The sequence below is a fragment of the Bubalus kerabau genome, chromosome 8, assembly GCF_029407905.1.
Source record: "Bubalus kerabau isolate K-KA32 ecotype Philippines breed swamp buffalo chromosome 8, PCC_UOA_SB_1v2, whole genome shotgun sequence".
Lineage (NCBI taxonomy): Eukaryota > Metazoa > Chordata > Mammalia > Artiodactyla > Bovidae > Bubalus > Bubalus kerabau.
In genome coordinates, this window is record NC_073631.1 from 108,812,757 (window position 1) to 108,831,056 (window position 18,300).

At 43.0% G+C, this 18,300-nt stretch overlaps 1 protein-coding gene and 1 long non-coding RNA gene across 4 annotated transcripts; one reads left to right on the forward strand and one right to left on the reverse strand.

The window, feature by feature from the left end:
• The first annotated feature begins 1,608 nt into the window (after positions 1 to 1,608).
• LOC129659597 (uncharacterized) lies at positions 1,609 to 10,969 on the forward strand. Its single transcript, XR_008718143.1, has 3 exons — positions 1,609 to 2,339; positions 6,502 to 6,561; positions 10,536 to 10,969. It is a non-coding gene; the product is annotated as an uncharacterized LOC129659597 (long non-coding RNA).
• On the reverse strand, positions 4,158 to 18,218 carry LOC129659594 (serine protease 58-like). 3 transcript variants are annotated; one of them, XM_055591157.1, is made up of 6 exons: positions 18,085 to 18,218; positions 11,698 to 11,826; positions 9,666 to 9,819; positions 6,872 to 7,122; positions 4,825 to 4,961; positions 4,158 to 4,430 (listed from the first exon to the last, which is right to left on the reverse strand). In XM_055591157.1, exons 2-6 carry the CDS (start codon positions 11,735 to 11,737, stop codon positions 4,281 to 4,283), a joined length of 732 nt encoding a protein of 243 aa, XP_055447132.1. In that variant the 5' UTR covers positions 11,738 to 11,826; positions 18,085 to 18,218; the 3' UTR covers positions 4,158 to 4,280. The 3 variants fall into 3 exon arrangements, with proteins under 3 accessions (XP_055447132.1, XP_055447131.1, XP_055447130.1); XM_055591156.1 differs by having other exon boundaries at positions 18,029 to 18,141; XM_055591155.1 differs by lacking the exon at positions 18,085 to 18,218 and adding an exon at positions 12,370 to 12,574.
• Positions 18,219 to 18,300: the final 82 nt, after the last annotated feature.

The window sequence follows — 18,300 nt, forward strand, 5'->3', positions numbered from 1 at the left end:
CTGTCTACAAGCAGAGTAGTAGTAATAGTGCTCAGTTGCTCAAAAAGCGAGCTGCTCATGGGGTCATGTCTGACTTTTTGCAACCTCATGGACTATAGGCCTCTAGGCTCCTCTGTTCCTGGGATTTCCCAGGCAAGAATACTGGAGTGGGTTGCCATTTCCTCCTCCAGGGGATCTTCCCAACCAAGGGACCAAACCTGTGTCTCCTGCATTGGCAGGTTGATTCTTTACTACTGAGCTACCTGGAAAGGCCCCAACTGAAAGTTACATGAAGTTAACTGAATCACTTTGCTGTAGGCCTGAAACTAACACAATGTAGTAAATCAAGTATCCTGCTGCTGCTAAGTCACTTCGGTCCTGTCCGACTCTGTGTGATCCGGTAGACGGCAGCCCACCAGGCTCCCCCGTCTCTGGGATTCTCCAGGCAAGAACACTGGAGTGGGTTGCCATTTCCAAATCAAGTATAGATCAATTTAAAAAGAAAAAAGTAAAAGAAGTGATCAGATGAGCATTTTATTAAAAACTCTGGAACAAATAGAGATGTGATTCAATAAAAAGTGCTGGGGGCACTGGTCAGTGAGTCAGAGACAGGAAGCAGGGCATAACTAGAGACAAGCCCACTGGAGAAGACAAGCAAACAGAGGGGCTTGTGGTTTAGGTGGACCAAAGATTATAAGAAAAAGAAGTGGTGTTGAATTAAATGGGGTTAGTGTCCAAAGTGTCCAGAGTTGGACATGACTGAAGTGACTTAGCAGCAGCAACAGCAGCAATGTCCAAATTTGAGAATTTGGTTTTCCTGTATGTGCCAGGATAAGCTGTGGTGTTCATCATAACCCAGCCTTTTATTTTTTCTGTTTTGTTGTTGTTTTATTTTGTTTTGCTTTGCTTTGATAGGAGAAATGCATCCACACTCAGAGGGTATCAATATAAAAAAACCAAACCACCTCAGCAATCTCTGCAGATACAGATTCACCACGTCCCTCATGAGATGAACTCCAAATCTCTTTACTCTTTGCAGTCTTTTTCTCCTCTGGGGTGAGTCTCTCTGCTCATCTCTCTGTTCCTTTTTCCTTTTTTAACAGATAATCCCATGTCACGCTGTCCCTCTCCTACATGTAACTCCATGCTGCTGCTGCTAAGTCACTGCAGTCGTGTCTGACTCTGTGTGACCCCAGAGATGGCAGCCCACCAGGCTCCTCCGTCCCTGAGATTCTCCAGGCAAGAACATCGGAGTGGGTTACTGCCGGGAGCCGGCATATTGCATATTGAGTGCATATTGCATATTGCATATTGAGTGCAGCACTTTCCACAGCATCATCTTTCAGGATCTGGAATAGCTCAACTAGAATTCTATCACTGCTGGGAGCCAGCGTGAGGCACTCCGCCCATGGCAAAGGTCATGAGGAAGGAGGCTCGGCATATGCAAAGGCGGGATTGAGCCTCAGGAGTCCCCCTGGAAATTCTCGAGCATCTACCCCCAAACCAGAGTCTGCCTACTTTCTGCTTTGTGCTTTCACCTACACCTTTGACTTTACGGGGGGCTGTCCCCCACTACCTCTCTCTGAAAAAAGAGTTAGCTTACAGCTCCAGTTAATAATTCCTGGGTGTGACAGTGTTTCAACCTACAAACTCCTTTGGAAATCCTCTAGCTTGCCTGAATAGGTTTTTCCGGCCACATGTGATTGTTCAGAGCCTCCCAACTGTGAGAGGCAGGAGATGTTCTAAACTGTCTAAACACAGATTCTTTGGAGTAGTTAAAAGATTGATTAGAAATTGTATTGGTGAAGGGTTTTTCACTTATTGAGCCAATGTTCACTGCTAAGTCTCCATACTCCTTACCTACTGTGTCCTTGGCGGTGTATTGATTGATATAATGGGTATATAGAAATATAAAATGCAGCTTTGTCCAATGCTTTTTTGGAGGCTGGTGCCTGACTTTGGAATAATCACCTTTAGAGAAAAATAAGTTTCTTAAAATGTTAACAGGCCTCCTGGCCAGAAGATGATGTAATTCACCTGAACTTTTGCATATGATAAGTTTGAAAGCCTGGCTTCGATTAGGACCAGGAACTGCTGTCCTTGCATGACTCCACCCCTTCCCCCATTATCCTCTATGCACAACTTAAGGTATAAAAACTACTTTGGAAAATAAAGTGTGGGCCTTGTTCACCGAAACTTGGTCTCCCCATGTCGCTCTCTCTTTCAAATTCTGGCTGAGTCTCTATCTGGAGCACGGAACCCGCCATGCTTGCTAATTATGCCTGGGCTTCTAAGATCCGACCGGGGAGGCCTCAGCGTCTCCTCTTCTTCGGGAGAACGGAAGGACGCCTGTGGCCTACGTAAGTGGTGCAAACTTCTTGTCTTGAAGTTTTATTGGTCTCCCACATAAACAAAGCTACTCAGCTTCTTTTCTCCACTGAATTTTCCTACTGAGCTATCCTCATTCTATTACTCTTTATATCCTTAATTAACGTTTAATTAAGCAGTTGTTTCCTGACCCTCGCCTACGCCGTCTCTCCTTCCAATACCCTGGATCAGCCGGGGCTGGTCCCCGGCAGGTTACCATTTCCTTCTCCAGTGCATGAAAGTGAAAAGTCAAAGTGAAGTCGCTCAGTCGTGTCCGACTCTTAGCGACCCCATGGACTGCAGCCCATCAGGCTCCTCCGTCCATGGGATTTTCCAGGCAAGAGTACTGGAGTGGGGTGCCATTGCCTTCTCCGTGTAACTCCATAGCCTCTCATATGTAACTCCATAGCCTCTCATATATCACTCGATCCCCTATTTTGGGGTCATTTGACATCTTGTCAATGCCGTAATTTTAGGTGTCTTGATCAATGCGTTGGGTATGCTGTACATTGCTACTTTATGCCAGTGTGAGTGATGCAATGATCATGGATCAAAGCTCCTCCCAATAGCACAGAACTTTACCTAAGTCTGAACCTACTGCCTATAAACACAGAAACTGCCTCATTGTTTCATTATCATCAGAGATCCAGATCTTTGCTAGAAATGGCCACCTCTATTTTCTTCAAGGATCTCAAATATAACATGCCCCACCTTGCTCCTGATCCATTACAGATGGAAACAGTACTTCTCTTTATATTACCATCTAGCGTTCTTGCCTGGAGAATCCCAGGAACAGGGGAGCCTGGTGGGCTGCCGTCTATGGGGTTGCACAGAGTCGGACACGACTGATGTGACTTAGCAGCAGCAGCAGCAGCAGAACCACCATCTACCTTGTTCAAGTTAGAAACAGGGGCGATCCCTGACTCTGCCCCTTCTGTTTCTACTCACAGTCACTGTGTTTAAAGCTTACAGACTCTGTGTTCTTACATCTCCCAACTCAGACATTTGATGTTCTATTTACCATGGTGACTTTAATGACTAAGCCTCTGATGCCTACAAGATAAAAAAAATCTAAATTCCTTTACCAAACAGGTCAGGCCTTTTGCTATCTAACCCTTACCTGCATAAATAATACTTTTCTATCACATTCTCTTTTCCCGTCTATGAACAATTTATTTTCCACCTTTCAGTATTACTTATTTACATGTATTTTCCAGAACATAATGGCTTTTATGCTTTTCTTTTACCTAACTATACCTCAGTTCTATAATACTCTCTTCTAATTTGTTGGCCCCTTGGTGGTACCTCCTGTGCCTCTGACACCCTGATTTTTTCCTATATTCTCATGGAACTTATTGCTCATCTCCACTGTAGTAATTATCACCAGGTAATAGAACTGGCTAATTGATGGCAAAGTCTGCATTATATCTACTCTTGTACCCCTAGCATATGTGCATGCATGCATGCTCAGTTGCTCAATTATGTCCAACTCTTTACGATCCCATGGACTGTAGTCCTCCAAGCTCTTCTGTCCATAGGATTATCCCAGCAAGAATACTGGAATGGGTAGCCATTTTCTCCTCCAGGGGATCTTCCAGACTCAGGGACTGAACCTGCATCTCCTGTGCCTCCTCCATTGCAGGTAGATTCTTTGCCACTAAGCCACCTGAAAGCCCCAGGCATATGCAGTACCTACCAAACAGCAGACATTTCAACAATTTTTGAATGAACAAATGGTTGGGTATGTTGTTAGATTTCTCATCATGTTTACAGTTTATATGATAAAGAAATAAGTTTTTAGTGTCACAGCGTTTTAGTGTCATTTCTTTTTAATAAATTCTTGTCAAGAACAAGAAACATAATAAAGAGAGTTGTAGATCCAGGGTGGAAATCATGAAGATACTGCACTGAGGGGATGGAGGACCAGAGACGCCTCAGTAGCTTTCAATGATGCTCATGATCCATCTTGAATAAGAACTGATTTCTGTGAAGAATCCTTCATTTCCAAGGGTGACACTTCCTTTTGCCCAACTCAAGATTCCATGTACCCTCCCACCGCAGATGGCCGGAGCTGCCGAGACTTCCTGCCAGAGAGAGGGAACAGGGGGTCAGCGTTGCTTTGTTCCTCATCCAACAAGGATTTATTCTAAGAAGTGGCACATTGTGATAGCAGAAGCTTCTACCAGACTGGAATCATTTTTCTTGAGAGGGGAGAACCCTCTCTTCACATCCATGCAGGTCTCACCTCTCTAGGTTTGAATTTGACCAACCTGAGTGCAAGTAGGAGGAGAAAGGACAAGTGACTCTCCCCTGACTCTCTCCCACAGTAAAGGAATTCAGGGGTATGGATGACCAATCCACAGACTGAGGAGGCAGAGGAAGACCGCAGGCCTTCTGCTTGGATCCTGTTTGGTCTCCTACAAGCACCTTTCCCCGTGGACCCCTTGCTGTGTGCTTGTCTGGTGGTAGCAGAGATACCTTAGCATCAGACAGGGTCTTTAGAGGCTGCCCCACACACAGAACGTTTGCTGCCGTTCTTTCGTCTTGCATGTTCTGGCACTCATCGTAGGGACGAGTATATTGGTTTATCCAAGTCAGGATGTCAGGGTCACTAACTGCGGGAAAGAGAGAAGTCCAGGGTGACTCTCCTTATCACATATACTCTTGTGATCAGCCTCTGTTTTGTGAATACATTGTATATATTTATAGTAGGTATCAGACATTCCATCCTTCTTAGAGCCCCTTCTTCAGTATTTCTGTGTCTGAGCAGTGGATTCAAAGCATTACATGAACCTTACATCAGATATCATCAGATCTATAATTCTCTCTGTACTGCGCATAACTTGGAAAGCTTAAAAAACCCACAGGAAAATTATTAATGCTTGTGAGGAGAGAGAGACAGAAAGCTGTTGTCCATAAGAGACCTTCCTTTTGGGGACCTATTTCATCATCTTTACATTTAATCATAAAGGGAGAAAATGATTTTTAATGTGTTTTAAACTGCATTTTTTATAGTGAGATCATTTATAAGTGGATTATTTATAAGTACATATGTATATGTATAAATATACATATATAATTTCCCCTAAGAAGTAACATTGCTCATCTTACTTATTGCAGTTTTACTATACTGTTAACCTCAGGATATAAGGAGTCTAACCAACACATTATATAATTTTAATCTCTGGTGGAGAGTAATAAGGAGGAAGGAAGCAAAAAGTCGACTAGAAATCTCTCAAGTTAAACCTAGCATTACTTATAAAGCAGAATATTTTGGATACATTTCCAATCTAATGTTTTAAATCAAATCAGACCAGGAAGTGTCAGGTCAGAAAAGGATGAGAAGAGTTATGTTCAGTTTTAACTTTTTTGGAAATCTAATTGAAATACTTAGAACAAGTTAGGTGAAAGTAACCTACTTACTTGAAATAATGAATTCTTAGTAGATATTGGGAGGCTGGCCCTAGAGAGCTTATAGAACTGATTTGTCGCTGTGATTCTGACATGACATGCAGAGCCTATGTGATGAAACTTTCTGTAGTTTTATTTTGTTTTCAAGTGGTATGTAGTAAATTACTTTGTAAAATGTGAAGCAGTTACTTTGAATAAGATTTAAAAGCTTCAATTTGTTCAGAAAATATATTCACTTAGATTCTCTAGAATGTTGCTTCTAAATTGAAGTGAAGTTGCCAAATTTCATTGGCACTGAGAATGCAAAAGCTCCCACTGGTTACCTTTACAAAACAGACTGATAGACCAAAACAGTCTCCTGCTTTTTATTTGTTTTTATAGAATATATGAATTGTTCTGTAACCACAGGAGAAAGGTTTAAACCTGATTACTAGCCACAACTTGCCTTAGTGAGTAGGCTTTAACAAGCCAATCAGTCAGTGTCACTCTTTAAAGTCAGCATGTTAGACTCCTCCAATAAACAACAGAGTGCCAACCAATCAACAACACTCTCACCCAGGTAATCAAGCCTCTACAGATGACATCAACTCTCTTCAGCCTCTGAAAGTCCTCCAAACTCTCAATGGAAAACTTCCCACAAACCCCATATAAGCACTGCTTAGTACTCTGTACTGCTCATTGAGATGGTGTCTGCTAAGCATTGCTCTTCTATAATAAGCAATAACTTCAGCTTTATCATTTCAGATATCAAGTGGTGGTTCCAGTATCCTCTGTTAATGAAGGGGAGGATAATGGTGGTGTAAGGTAGTATAAGCTGCATCCTTCATGTATGTGTGTGCTGTGTGCTCAGTCATGTGCGGCTCTGTGACCCCCATGAACCTGCCAGGATCCTCTGTTCATGGGATTCTCCAGGCAAGAATACTGGAATGGATTGTCATGCCCTCCTCCAAGGGATCTTCCCAACCCAGGGATTGAACCCTCGTCTCTTGCATCTCCTGCACCGCAGGCAGATTCTTTACCACTGAGCTGCACCTGAGAAGCGCTTCAGATATATCCCTCCTCATTTACCCCAGCGCCAAAACCTTCTCAGGATGAAGAACACAGAGTCACTTACGGTTTTTATATTTACTCCAGGTCCAGGTTGGGATAAAGCAGGATTCATTAAGTGATAAGGGTTCCATAGCTATGGCTATGGTTCCCACTTGGGTGGTGATTTTAGCGGCCTCAGACAGTTTTATCATCATCAGATCATTGCTCAGATATTCTGAGTTGAAGTCAGGGTAGGGCACAGTCATTGAGTAACTCTGGGTCTGCTCGTGCTTATTTTTGATGTTGGGTTGATAAATGCCCAATCGGATTTTAACACTATGGAAGGAAGGAAGGCAGGGAGATTAAAAAAACAAAACAAAACAAAACAGGGTTTACAGAATGTCAGAACCACAAGAAGTGTCATAGGTGACTTTCTTTAATCATCTAATCATCTTCATTTTATTTCTTAGACCTGAGAACCAAAGTGACCTGCCTTGGCCCGTAAAATAGTAGTAACAATAGTTTATAGGATTGTTGTATTAGAGTCAATGTAGATACATAAAATCTGACATGGTATGTGCCACCTAGAACGTACTCAGTGGAATCTAGTTGTTGTCGTCGATGATATTAATGATCACAACAACAACCTGGATAATCTGAATGAATAGGTAACAGATATGGCACCAGAATCCATTATTCCAGAGGTCTTTGCCTGCCCTCCACTGCCTGAAACAACTCTGGAGCAAGTATATTGTACCTGCTGTTTCTGGACAGTCTTAGGCCCTTTCCAGGTCCTTTTGGGCCCATATCTTTGTATTTACTGCAATCTGCCTACACTGATTACTGATTCAAAAGACTCTTAGCAGTCTAACAGGACTCCCACTGACCACCTTCTACGATATTTCCTGGACAAATTCAAACCCACCCACTTCTATTGCCAGGAGTCCAGTCATCTAACAGACACAGGAGCCACTGCCTGCCAAAAGACAGTTTGTGCATTAGGTCTGGCTGAGAGAAGAAAATCCAATTTTCCAACGCCAGTTCTTGGAGTGGATGGACTATATTTCATGCCTATATTTCCTTTGTATTTCTCACTGACACAAAGCAGGGGTTCAATCTGTGTTTGAATGAACTGTCTTGAACAACCAGATGGCTGAAAACTCTGAGTTAGAAATGACCCTTGTACATTCCTGAAACTGTGACTAGGTTCCAATTATCTAACACTTTGTCACACACAACAGAGATACAGGTTTGTAAAGGACAGCATCATCTCGTACAGAGCTCCGTCACTCTTCTTCTCTTACCTGTATCACATGGCTTCTGCCTAACACTTCAACCTCAGCCTGTGAACACCCACCCCTACTCATGAGATTCTCTGTACACTCTTCCCTCTGCCTGGAATTTCCCCAGGAATTTATTCAACCTGGTTGCATCCTCCTTTTCATGTAGGTCTCATCTCTTCAAACAGACCTGATATGATCACCCTAACTAAAGTAGGTATCTTGTTTTATTCCTGTATTTTGCAGCGTGGTACTCCTTTCAATGTTTTATTTTGGAACTTTTATTTGCTTTGACGTATTTCCTCTACCAGAATGTGAGCTCCATGAGGGAAGACTAATTACCATCTTGCTCCCTTGCTGCTTTTTCAGTTCATTAAGCAGTCCCTGGAATATGGTAAAAGTTCCAGAAGTATGTTGGATGAAAGTTGAAAGTGTTAGTCATTCAGTTGTGTCCGACTCTTTGCAACACCATGGACTGTAGCCTGCCAGGCTCCTCTGTCCATGGAATTCTTCAGGCCAGAATACTGGAGTGGGTGGCCATTCCCTTCTCCAGGAGATCTTCCCAACCCAGGGATTGAACCCAGGTCTCCTGCATTGCAGGCAGATTCTTTACCAGCTGAGCCACCAGGGAAGCCCTCAAGTAGGTTGGATGGATGTCTATTATTTATTTTCCATGAGAAAGAGACTTCTGACATCTTCCTCTTCATCTCTTCCTAAACTGCCCAAATGTGTATCTTTTTCCCCACTGGGAAGATGACTCTCTCTCCTCCTGGGTCTTCTGATTCCCTGGGATGCCATTAGAACTTGCTAGAATGCCTCACAAGACCTGCTTTTAAATTTTATTTATTTATTTTTAAGTGAAGGATAATTGTTTTACTAATACTGTGTTGGTTTCTGCCATACATCAACATGAATCAACCACAGGTATACCTATGTCCCCTCCTTCTTGAACCTTCCTCCCATTTCCCATGTCTCATCCAAACTCAACTGGGTTGAGGTCCCTGAATCATATAACAAATTCCCATTTGTTATCTATCTTACATATGGTAGTGTATATGCTTCGACGTTACTCTCTGTATTTGTCTCACACTCTGCTTCCTCCCCTCACCCCTGTGTCCATAAATCTGTTCTCTATGTCTGCCTCTCCACTGCTGCCCTGCAAACAGTTTCATCAGTACTGTCTTTCTAGATCCAATAAATATCCATTTATATACGGTATTTGTTTTTCTCTTTCTGACTTCCTTTACTCTGTGTAATAGGCTCTAGGTTCATCCACCTCATTAGAATTGACTCAAACGTGTTCCTTTTTATGGCTAAGTCATATTCCACTGTATATATGTACCACAGCTTCTTCATTCATTTGTTGATGGACATCTAGGTTGCTTCTATGTCCTAGCTATTGTAAATAATGCTGCAATTAACATTTGGGTACATGTGTGTTTTTTAATTTTGGTTTCCTCAGGGTATGTTTTAGCAGTGGGATTGCTGAGTCATATTATAGTTTTATTCCTAGTTTTTTAAGGAATCTCCATACTGTCATCGGACCTGCTTTTGTTTAAATAGATCCCCCCTGGCTCCCAAGAGCAGAGAAATACTTACGGAGAGGGGCAGTGAGCAGCGGTCAGTACCCACTGTGGGTGAATAAGTGTCCCCACACAGGGTTCTGGGAAGGACTGCAGGTAGACCATATAAGGAATAGTAAAATCTACTTCATTCATCTTCTCAGTGTTGGAATCTGCTGCCAGAATGACTCCTAAAGAATCAGTGGGTCACAGGTAGAGAGAGAGGGCAAGAGGTGAGAGTTGGCCAGGATAGTTTTCCCACCCTAAGGTTTTCAAACTAAATAGTCTTCTGTTGCTAAGTCGCTCAGTAGCGTCTGACTCTGTGCAACCCCATAGACGGCAGCCCACCAGGCTCCCCTGTCCCTGGGATTCTCTAGGCAAGAACACTGGAGTGGGTTGCCATTTCCTTCTCCAAGGCATGAAAGTGAAAAGTGAAAGTGAAGTCGCTCAGCCGTGTCTGACTCTTAGCGACCCCATGGACTGCAGCCTACCAGGCTCCTCCGTGCATGGGATTTTCCAGGCAAGAGTACTGGAGTGGGTTGCCATTTTTCCCTGTTTTATTTTAATTGAAGGATAATTGCCTTACAGTGTTATGTTAGTTTCTGCTGTACAACAACTCGAAGCAGCTATAGGAGTACATACGTCCCCTCCCTTTCGACCTTCCCTCCCTCCCACCTCCATCCTGCCCCTCCAGGTCATCACAGAGCCCTGAGCTGAGCTCCCTGTGCTATACAGCGGCTTCCCACCAGCCGTCTGTTAATATTCACACATGGCAGTGTGTGTATGCCAATGCTACGCTCTCAATTCGTCCCACCCTCTCCTTCCTGTCGTGTCCACAGTTCCTTTTTCTGTGTTTGCCTCTCTATGCCTGCCCTGCAAATAGGTTCATCTGTCCCATTTTTCTAAGGGAAATCATGCATGTCACCCAAGCTGTACTGCTGCTGCTACTGCTAAGTCGCTTCAGTCCTGTCCGACTCTGCGTGACCCCATAGACGGCAGCCCACCAGGTTCCCCCGTCCCTGGGATTCTCCAAGCAAGAACACTGGAGTGGGTTGCCATTTCCTTCTCCAGTGCATGAAAGTGAAAAGGGAAAGTGAAGTCGCTCAATCGTGTCCTACTCTGCGACCCCACGGACTGCAGCCTACCAGGCTCCTCTGTCCATGGGATTTTCCAGGCAAGAGCACTGGAGTGGGTCGCCATTGCCTTCTCCGACCCCAGCTCTACACACGAAGAAAACTGACACGTGTCTTTGTTTGAGTTGGAGGTATACTGAAGTTCTGTGAAACTAACGCAAAGGCATATCTGAGGCTGATCATAAACCCTGATTGGCAGTGCTGTGTATAATAAAAATGTAAAAAAGAATTACTACTTTAAAAATAGTATTCTAAATTCACTTTTGCCAGGAATGAAAGTAAAAAGTTAAATCCTACCTGACTTTGGTGCTGAAAGGAGTGGAAGAGCTTGGGGGAGGGACCTGAGGCTCTCACAGCCCCTGATTCACCCCTCTTCCCAACCTGCACTTACTCCTCCAGAGTCCATCTGCCCAGAGAAAGGGAAGGTGTACTTTTCTGCTCTCTGTCCAGGAGTCCTGGGACAGTGCAGGGCACTTATAAAGACATATGCTAACTTGCTCACAGGTGCAGAAGAAGCTTAGAGAGACCGTTGATGGGGTGAGCCATGCATCAAGAGTGGTACCTTTCACTTCCATTAATAGTAAATCGAAGGAAATGCCCACCACCTCCTCTCTCTTCAGTTTTGGCCAGTTACTTCCCTCTCTGATCCATGTGCATGCATGCATGCTCAGTTGCCTCAGTCGTGTCCAACTCTTTGAGACCCTATGAACCATAGCCCACCAGGCTCCTCTGTCCATGGGATTCTCCAGGCAAGAATACTGGAGTGGGTTGCAGTGCCCTCCTCCAGGGGATCTTCCCAACCCAGGGTTTGAACCCATGTCTGTTATGTCTCCTGCATTAGCAGGTGAGTTCTTTATCACTAACACCACCTGGGAAGCCCCATCCTCCTGCACATCACCACATCACTCCCTAAGCAGCAACAAGACCTAGACTCACCAGCCATGCTCATGAGCATGAAGAAGACACAGCACTTCATGACAGTCTGGGATCTCGCCAGCAGCAGACAAGTCAGATAAGGCTCTCAGCTGTCTCAATCTTTAGTCCAAATAGCCTTGGCAAGAACAACTGAGGGAGAAATATTACTTTGTGGGGGTATGGAAGGAGCAAGGATGCTAGAACAATCTTCAAACCAGCCCTTATCAAAATCCAGTTAGATAAGGCACAGCTGGGAGCTGGCTCTGATGTGGGTGAAAGAGGAAGGGGCAGACAAGTCCAGCCCCTGGTGCCTCTTCTCTGACCCTAAAGGTCTCAGGAGTCATGATGTACCTGCTGACATTCCTCTCCCCTTTCTGTGACATAGTCATTCTCTGTTGTCCTCTCCTCCCTTTGTGACTGTGAACCTTATTCCCTGCCCTCACTTGTCATCTCCGTTTTCCCAAGAGTCCCTCTTCTCTTCTCAGAGACTCCTCAAACATTGGGGTATGAAAATAAATTTAACAAGGCATCCTCCCCTTCCCGTTTCAGTGATGAGGATGCTGTGGTCTCCATGGAAGTTAGCAGCAAAGTTGGGACTTGAAACTGAGTCTCCAGATTTCCTCTGATGTGTTGAATTGTACCTGAGTCCTGTGCTCCCAGAAAACAGTGGTGGGTGAAAAAGTTTTGGCTTACCACAAAGAATGACCCTTCCCCACGTTAGTTTGAAGAGACTCTGCCCACTCTTTCTCAGGGCTCCCATAGGACTTTGGATGACTTCTTTGTTCACCTGTGACAAGGTCAATCACAGGCCCTTTCCCCTTTTCACCTGAACCCACTGACACAGCCAGACATGGACCCTCCAATTCCCCAATCTGTCTCTCATCAATGATTAGCTGAGCTTGCAACTGTTACCCCCACGCCACAACAAATCTAACTACAACTAGAGATAAACACTTCCTGTTCAGCTGACTGAGAATTCCTTGATTGTAAAACAGCCTCAATTGTTCACCTCTCCAGCTGTGACTTGTATATATCTCCCTACAAAAGTCTTAAGGTAAAATCATTCTGCCGAGACACTCTGATCTTCAAATACCTCTTATTACAGTAATCTGAATAAAATAAATCTCCTTACCTGTTCAGTTTTTGTGTTGGACACTTGCTACTCTTTTTAATGTTACCCCACTCCTTTTTATAAGTTAGCCTTAACTTTCTGACTGCCCATCCAGAGATATGTAACTAATAACGGGTTCAATCATGGATATTGGTCTATAGTTTTCTTGTGTTGTTTTTGGCGTGGGTATCAGGATAGTGCTGGCCTTGTAGAATGAGTTTGGAAGTGTTCTCTCTTCTTCAGTTTTTGGAGGAGTTTGAGAAGGGTTGGTGTTCATTATCTGAATGTTAGAATTCTCCAGTGAAGCTCACTGGTCCTGTCTTGTTTTCTGTGTTGAGAGGTTTTGATTACTGACTTGATGTCTTTACTCATTATTGGCCTGTTCAGATTTTCTATTTATAAAGTGCTTAGAACAGTGAGTTCTAATGGTAAATAGTAAGGCTATATAAACACTTGTTAAATAACAATAACCTTAGGATCCCCATATTTTTTGGGGGACACCTTTTGCTCTTTATGTCCAAATATTGCTGTTAAGTCCTTAAAGCTTTGTAAAATTTCCATATGTATTAATAGTAGTGAAGAGCATAGACTCAGGAGTTAGTTCAGGCTTCAATTCCTGGCTTTAGGACTTTTTAGCTGTCTTGTCATGATAAAAGCATCCAGCCTCTTTAAGCCTCAGTATTCTAATCTATAAAATGGGAGGAATATTAGTACGTACATCATAGGATGGGCATCTTGGTTGCTCCCAAGCTTTAGTGGTTATAAATTAAGCTGCTATATACATCCATGGGCAGGTTTTTGTGTGGGGACACATTTTCAACTCCTTTGAGTGAATAGCAAGGAGTGTGATCACTGGATCATATGATAAAAATATGTTTAGAAAGTTTCCACAGCTTAGATGGAGTATAAATTTTAAAAAGTGATTAGACTTTTAATAAATGAGTATTTTTAAGACTAAATGAGTATTTTTGAGACTAAATACTTTTTTTTTTGCATTTTTTTCAACAAGGTAGACATTCTTTCTTGACTTTTAAAGAGAAGACTAAAATCATAACCAAGATAGTAAATATCTTATGTATTTTTTAAAGTCTTTTAAAATTTGATTTTGAAACTAAAGTTACTTGCCATAAAATAAAACAATTACAATCATTTTCATTTAAATAAAGAATTAAACTTCTAGGGGAAAAGAGGCTTCTATTTACTTTATTAAAACAAATATTCTTAGATAAATTAATCTTGAGTATCCCTTGAAATTCTTTGCTTGTTAATGGGAAAACCAGTAGATAATGGAGTGTGCCAATTTGGAGTAAATTTACTTTTACTCTGCTTTTATCCCATATGAAATACATTTACATTAAGAAGATAAACTTTCAAGAGCAAAGATTACTTTTACATCGCTATTGAAGGTCCTAACCATGAAGCTGGCAGTTGAGAGCCAACTTAGTTTTCAGAGCAAGTGATAAGTAAAATAAATGTATCTGTTACTGTAATGAGACACAGCAAGCAAAAAAACTTTTCCTAATCTCAGATGGTTACCTCTTTGTTGTTGTACATTGCCTTATTTTTGCTATGAAATATCATGTCTTTCTGGATTTTATTGAATCGTGAATTAGGTTTCTGTGTGTTGTAAACATAGTTGGGTGAGAGATACCTTTTCTGACCCTACAATATGGATTTTTATTTTAAATTGTAGTATGCTTTCATAAGCCTTTTGATGGTTTTTTTTTTTTTAATTACACTTTGAAAGCAGACCTTTGTTTTCCATCTGTCCATTCTTTGATCCAGTTTTCCTTCCCTGTGGCATTTGCATTGATTAGCATTATATTCTGTAGTCTCTATTTGTTGTTTCCCCAGTGAGAATGAATACACCGTGAAGGCAGGGTTTTAACTGTTTTGTTCCCTGCTGTATGTATCTTTAGTGGATAATACATTGTTAGGCATGTAATAGACCCTCAATATGTTTAGTAAGTGGTTGGATAAATAAATAGATATATTGTCTCCACTGTACAACATGCCAGGTTTATTTAATCAATCTTCTATTAATGAGTATTCAAGTTATTTCCAGATTTTCAGGGTTATGTAGAAAAGTACATCAATAAGCATCCGTGGTTACTCTGGCGGAGATTGTGGCTGCCTCCTTAACATTCACTCCTCCACTTTTTTGATAGCTAACCTTAGAATTACTCAGTTCAGTTCAGTTGCTCAGTCATGTCTGACTCTTTGCGACCCCATGGACTGCACGACATCAGGCCTCTCTGTCCATCGCCATCTCCTGGAGTTTACTCACACTCATGTCCATTGAGTTTATTATAGTCCTACTCTCACATCCATACACAACTACCAGAAAAACCATAGCTTTGACTAGACAGATCTTTGTTGGCAAAGTAATGTCTCTGCTTTTAAATATGCTGTCTAGGTTGGTCATAACTTTTCTTCTAAGGAGCAAGCATCTTTTAATTTAATAGCTGCAGTGACCATCTGCAGTGATTTTGGAGTCCAAAAAATAAAGTCTGACACTGTTTCCCCATCGATTTGCTATGAAGTGATGGGACCAGATGTCATGATCTTAGTTTTCTGAATGTTGAGCTTTAAGCCAACTTTTCCACTCTCCTCTTTCTCTTTCATCAGGAGGCCCTAACCAAACATATACCAAGTGGACCATGTTTATTGAAAAATGAAAAGTCTACTCCTTGCTTGGATGGTGTGCCATGTAACTTGATTATAAGTTTCAACAGTATAATCTCCTTCAGTGATTGGCTCAATTATGTGCAAGTGACCAAATTCAGTTAAGGAGACACCTACGACATTTGACAGGGACTCCTGGGGAAAAAGCTGCTTTCTCCCTAGATACAGGCAAGGAGGCTGAGGTGATTAGGTGAACAGGTGTATACTGGTGGTGGTGATGGCTAGGATAAAAAGACATTTCACAGGGAACAAGAAAATCTTGAAATTCATTTGTTTCTGTAGGGAAGCCTGAGATCTTTAGATAAGATAGACATAAGGTAGCATTAAAAAAAAAAGTTACGTGTGAAATTATTTTAGGCCATAAGTAAACATAAAGGCAATTCAATAACAACTAAGGAAACACACAGGGCAGATTAGTTATAACTGAACATTTAAGAGCCTTGAACTCAAGGCTAAGGAATTTGGGCTCCATCCTAGTGGCATGATAAGGCAATATTAAGACCTCAGGACTGCTTGGTACAAATGTGCCATCCAGAGGTATACAAAGGCATAGAAAATTGGTAGAAGTAATATGCATCTTGCCATACCTTCCTCTTCTAAGATACCTGTTATGGACTGCATATTTATATTCCTAACCACCAAAATTCATATATTCAAAGTCTAGCACCCAAAGAGATGTTATGAGAAGGTAGAGCCTTTGGCTTTGTTGTTGTTCAGTCACTCAGTCCTGTCTGACTCTTTGCAACCCCACAGACTGCAGCATGCCAGGCTTCCCTGTCCATCAGCATCTCCTGGAGTTTGCTCAGACTCATGTGCATTGAGTCGGTGATGCCATCCAACCATCTCATCCTCTGTCGCCCCCTTCTCTCCCTGCCTTCAATCTTTCCCAGCATCGGGGTCTTTTCCAGTGAGTTGGCTCTTCACATCAGGTGGCCAAAGTATTGGAGTTTTAGCTTCAACATCAGTCCTTCCAATGAATTTTCAGGGTTGATTTCCTATAGGACTGACTGGTTTGATCTACTTGCTGTCCAAGGGACTCTCAAGAGTCTTCTCCAACACCACAGTTCAAAAGAATTAATTCTTTGGCACTCAGCCTATTTTATCATCCAGCTCTCACATCTGTACTTGACTACTGGAAAAACCATAGCTTTGACCATAGGGACCTTTGTAGGCAAAGTAATGTCTCTGATTTTTAATATGCTGTCTAGGTTTGTCATTGCTTTTCTTCCAAGGAGCAAGCATCCTTTAATTTCATGGCTGCAGTCACTGTCCATGGTGATTTTGAAGCCCAAGAAAATAAAGTCTGTCATTTTCCCATTGTTTCCCCATTTATATGCCATGAAGTGATGGGACCAGATGCCATGATCTTAGTTTTTTGAATGTTGAGTTTTAGGCCAGCCTTTTCACTCTCCTCTTTCACCTTCATCAAGAGACTTTCCAGTTCCTCTTCGCTTTCTGCCATTAGGGTGGTGCCATCTGCATATCTGAAGTTGTTGATATTTCTCCCGGAAATCTTGATTCCAGCTTGTGCTTCATGCAGCCAGGCATTTTGCATGATGTACTCTGCATATAAGTTAAATAAGCAGGGTGACAATATACAGACTTGATGTGCTTTTTTCCCAATTTTGCACCAGTTCATGTTCCATGTCCGGTTATAATTGTTGCTTCTTGACCTGCATACAGATTTCTCAGGAGACAGATAAGGTGGATTTAGGTATTCCCATCTCTTTAAGAGGGAAGGAAGGCTTAGATGAGGTCATAAAGGTGGAACCCCCATGATGGAATTAGTGGTCTTACAAGAAGGCGATAGTGTCACTGAACACAAGTCCCTATGCCCAACGCACAATGAAGCCAAACAATACCAAGACATTGGAGTATGGAGAAGAGAAAAGTTTGTTGCAGGGCCATGCAAGAAAACAGGTGGCTTAAACAGGGAGTTTGGCTTAAACCCCAAGCTCCCTGAAAGCTGTCAGCAAAGCCCTTTTATAAGAAAGGTGAGGGATGGGGTGTGGTTATTACAAACATATTGTGTCAGAGCCTTTGTTCTTAATGTAGGATCATGGTCAGTCACCACGTTGCTGTAAATCTCCACCAAAACAAATGTTATTCTCTGTTCTGACAAGAAAGGGCAAGGTCTCAAGGCTCTACTTTCGCCTGCCAAGGTCCAGGCCCTGGCTAAGAAAAAGGGGTGTCTGCCCAGGTCGGTTACCTGGAGTGTTCAACCAGCATCCAATCTGCATCTCCCCACTAGTGCCCAGGCTCAGCTGATGAGACAGAGCCCACCTGGCTCCCTTGGGATCAGGTCCCCAGACCCTGCCCAGCTGTCATCACTGAGCGTGCCAGGTGCCCAGGACCCAGCTGGCCCTCAGGCTCCTCAGGCCACCCAAAGTTGCAGGGTGGGGTGTGTACCATGGACCCATGCAGACAGCCCCAGCCTTTAGGTTGCAGAGGAAGTGATGGGAGAGAGACTCTTCCAGCCAGGGGTGGCCGCAGTGAGGGCTCCACGATCTGCAGGACACAGCCCCCAGTCTGTGCCCTCCAGCCCACCCAGCTTACCTGCCCGCTCAAGGTGGGAAGGCCTGGAGGGGCTTGGGGAGAAGGCCTCCACTTACCCCTTACCACACTCTCCTCTGGGAGGACCACAACACAGCTAACCATTGGCCAAGGGCAACTTCCACCCACCAGGTGAAAGGTTTCCTTCTAATGGTTGCTTGGTAACAGGATAACAGCTGTGTGCTATTGGCTGCATTCCACTCGCCCCTATTAAATTACCAGAGTCAGCTCTCTCATATATGTGAGGATACAAAAAGGCAGCTATCTACAAGCCA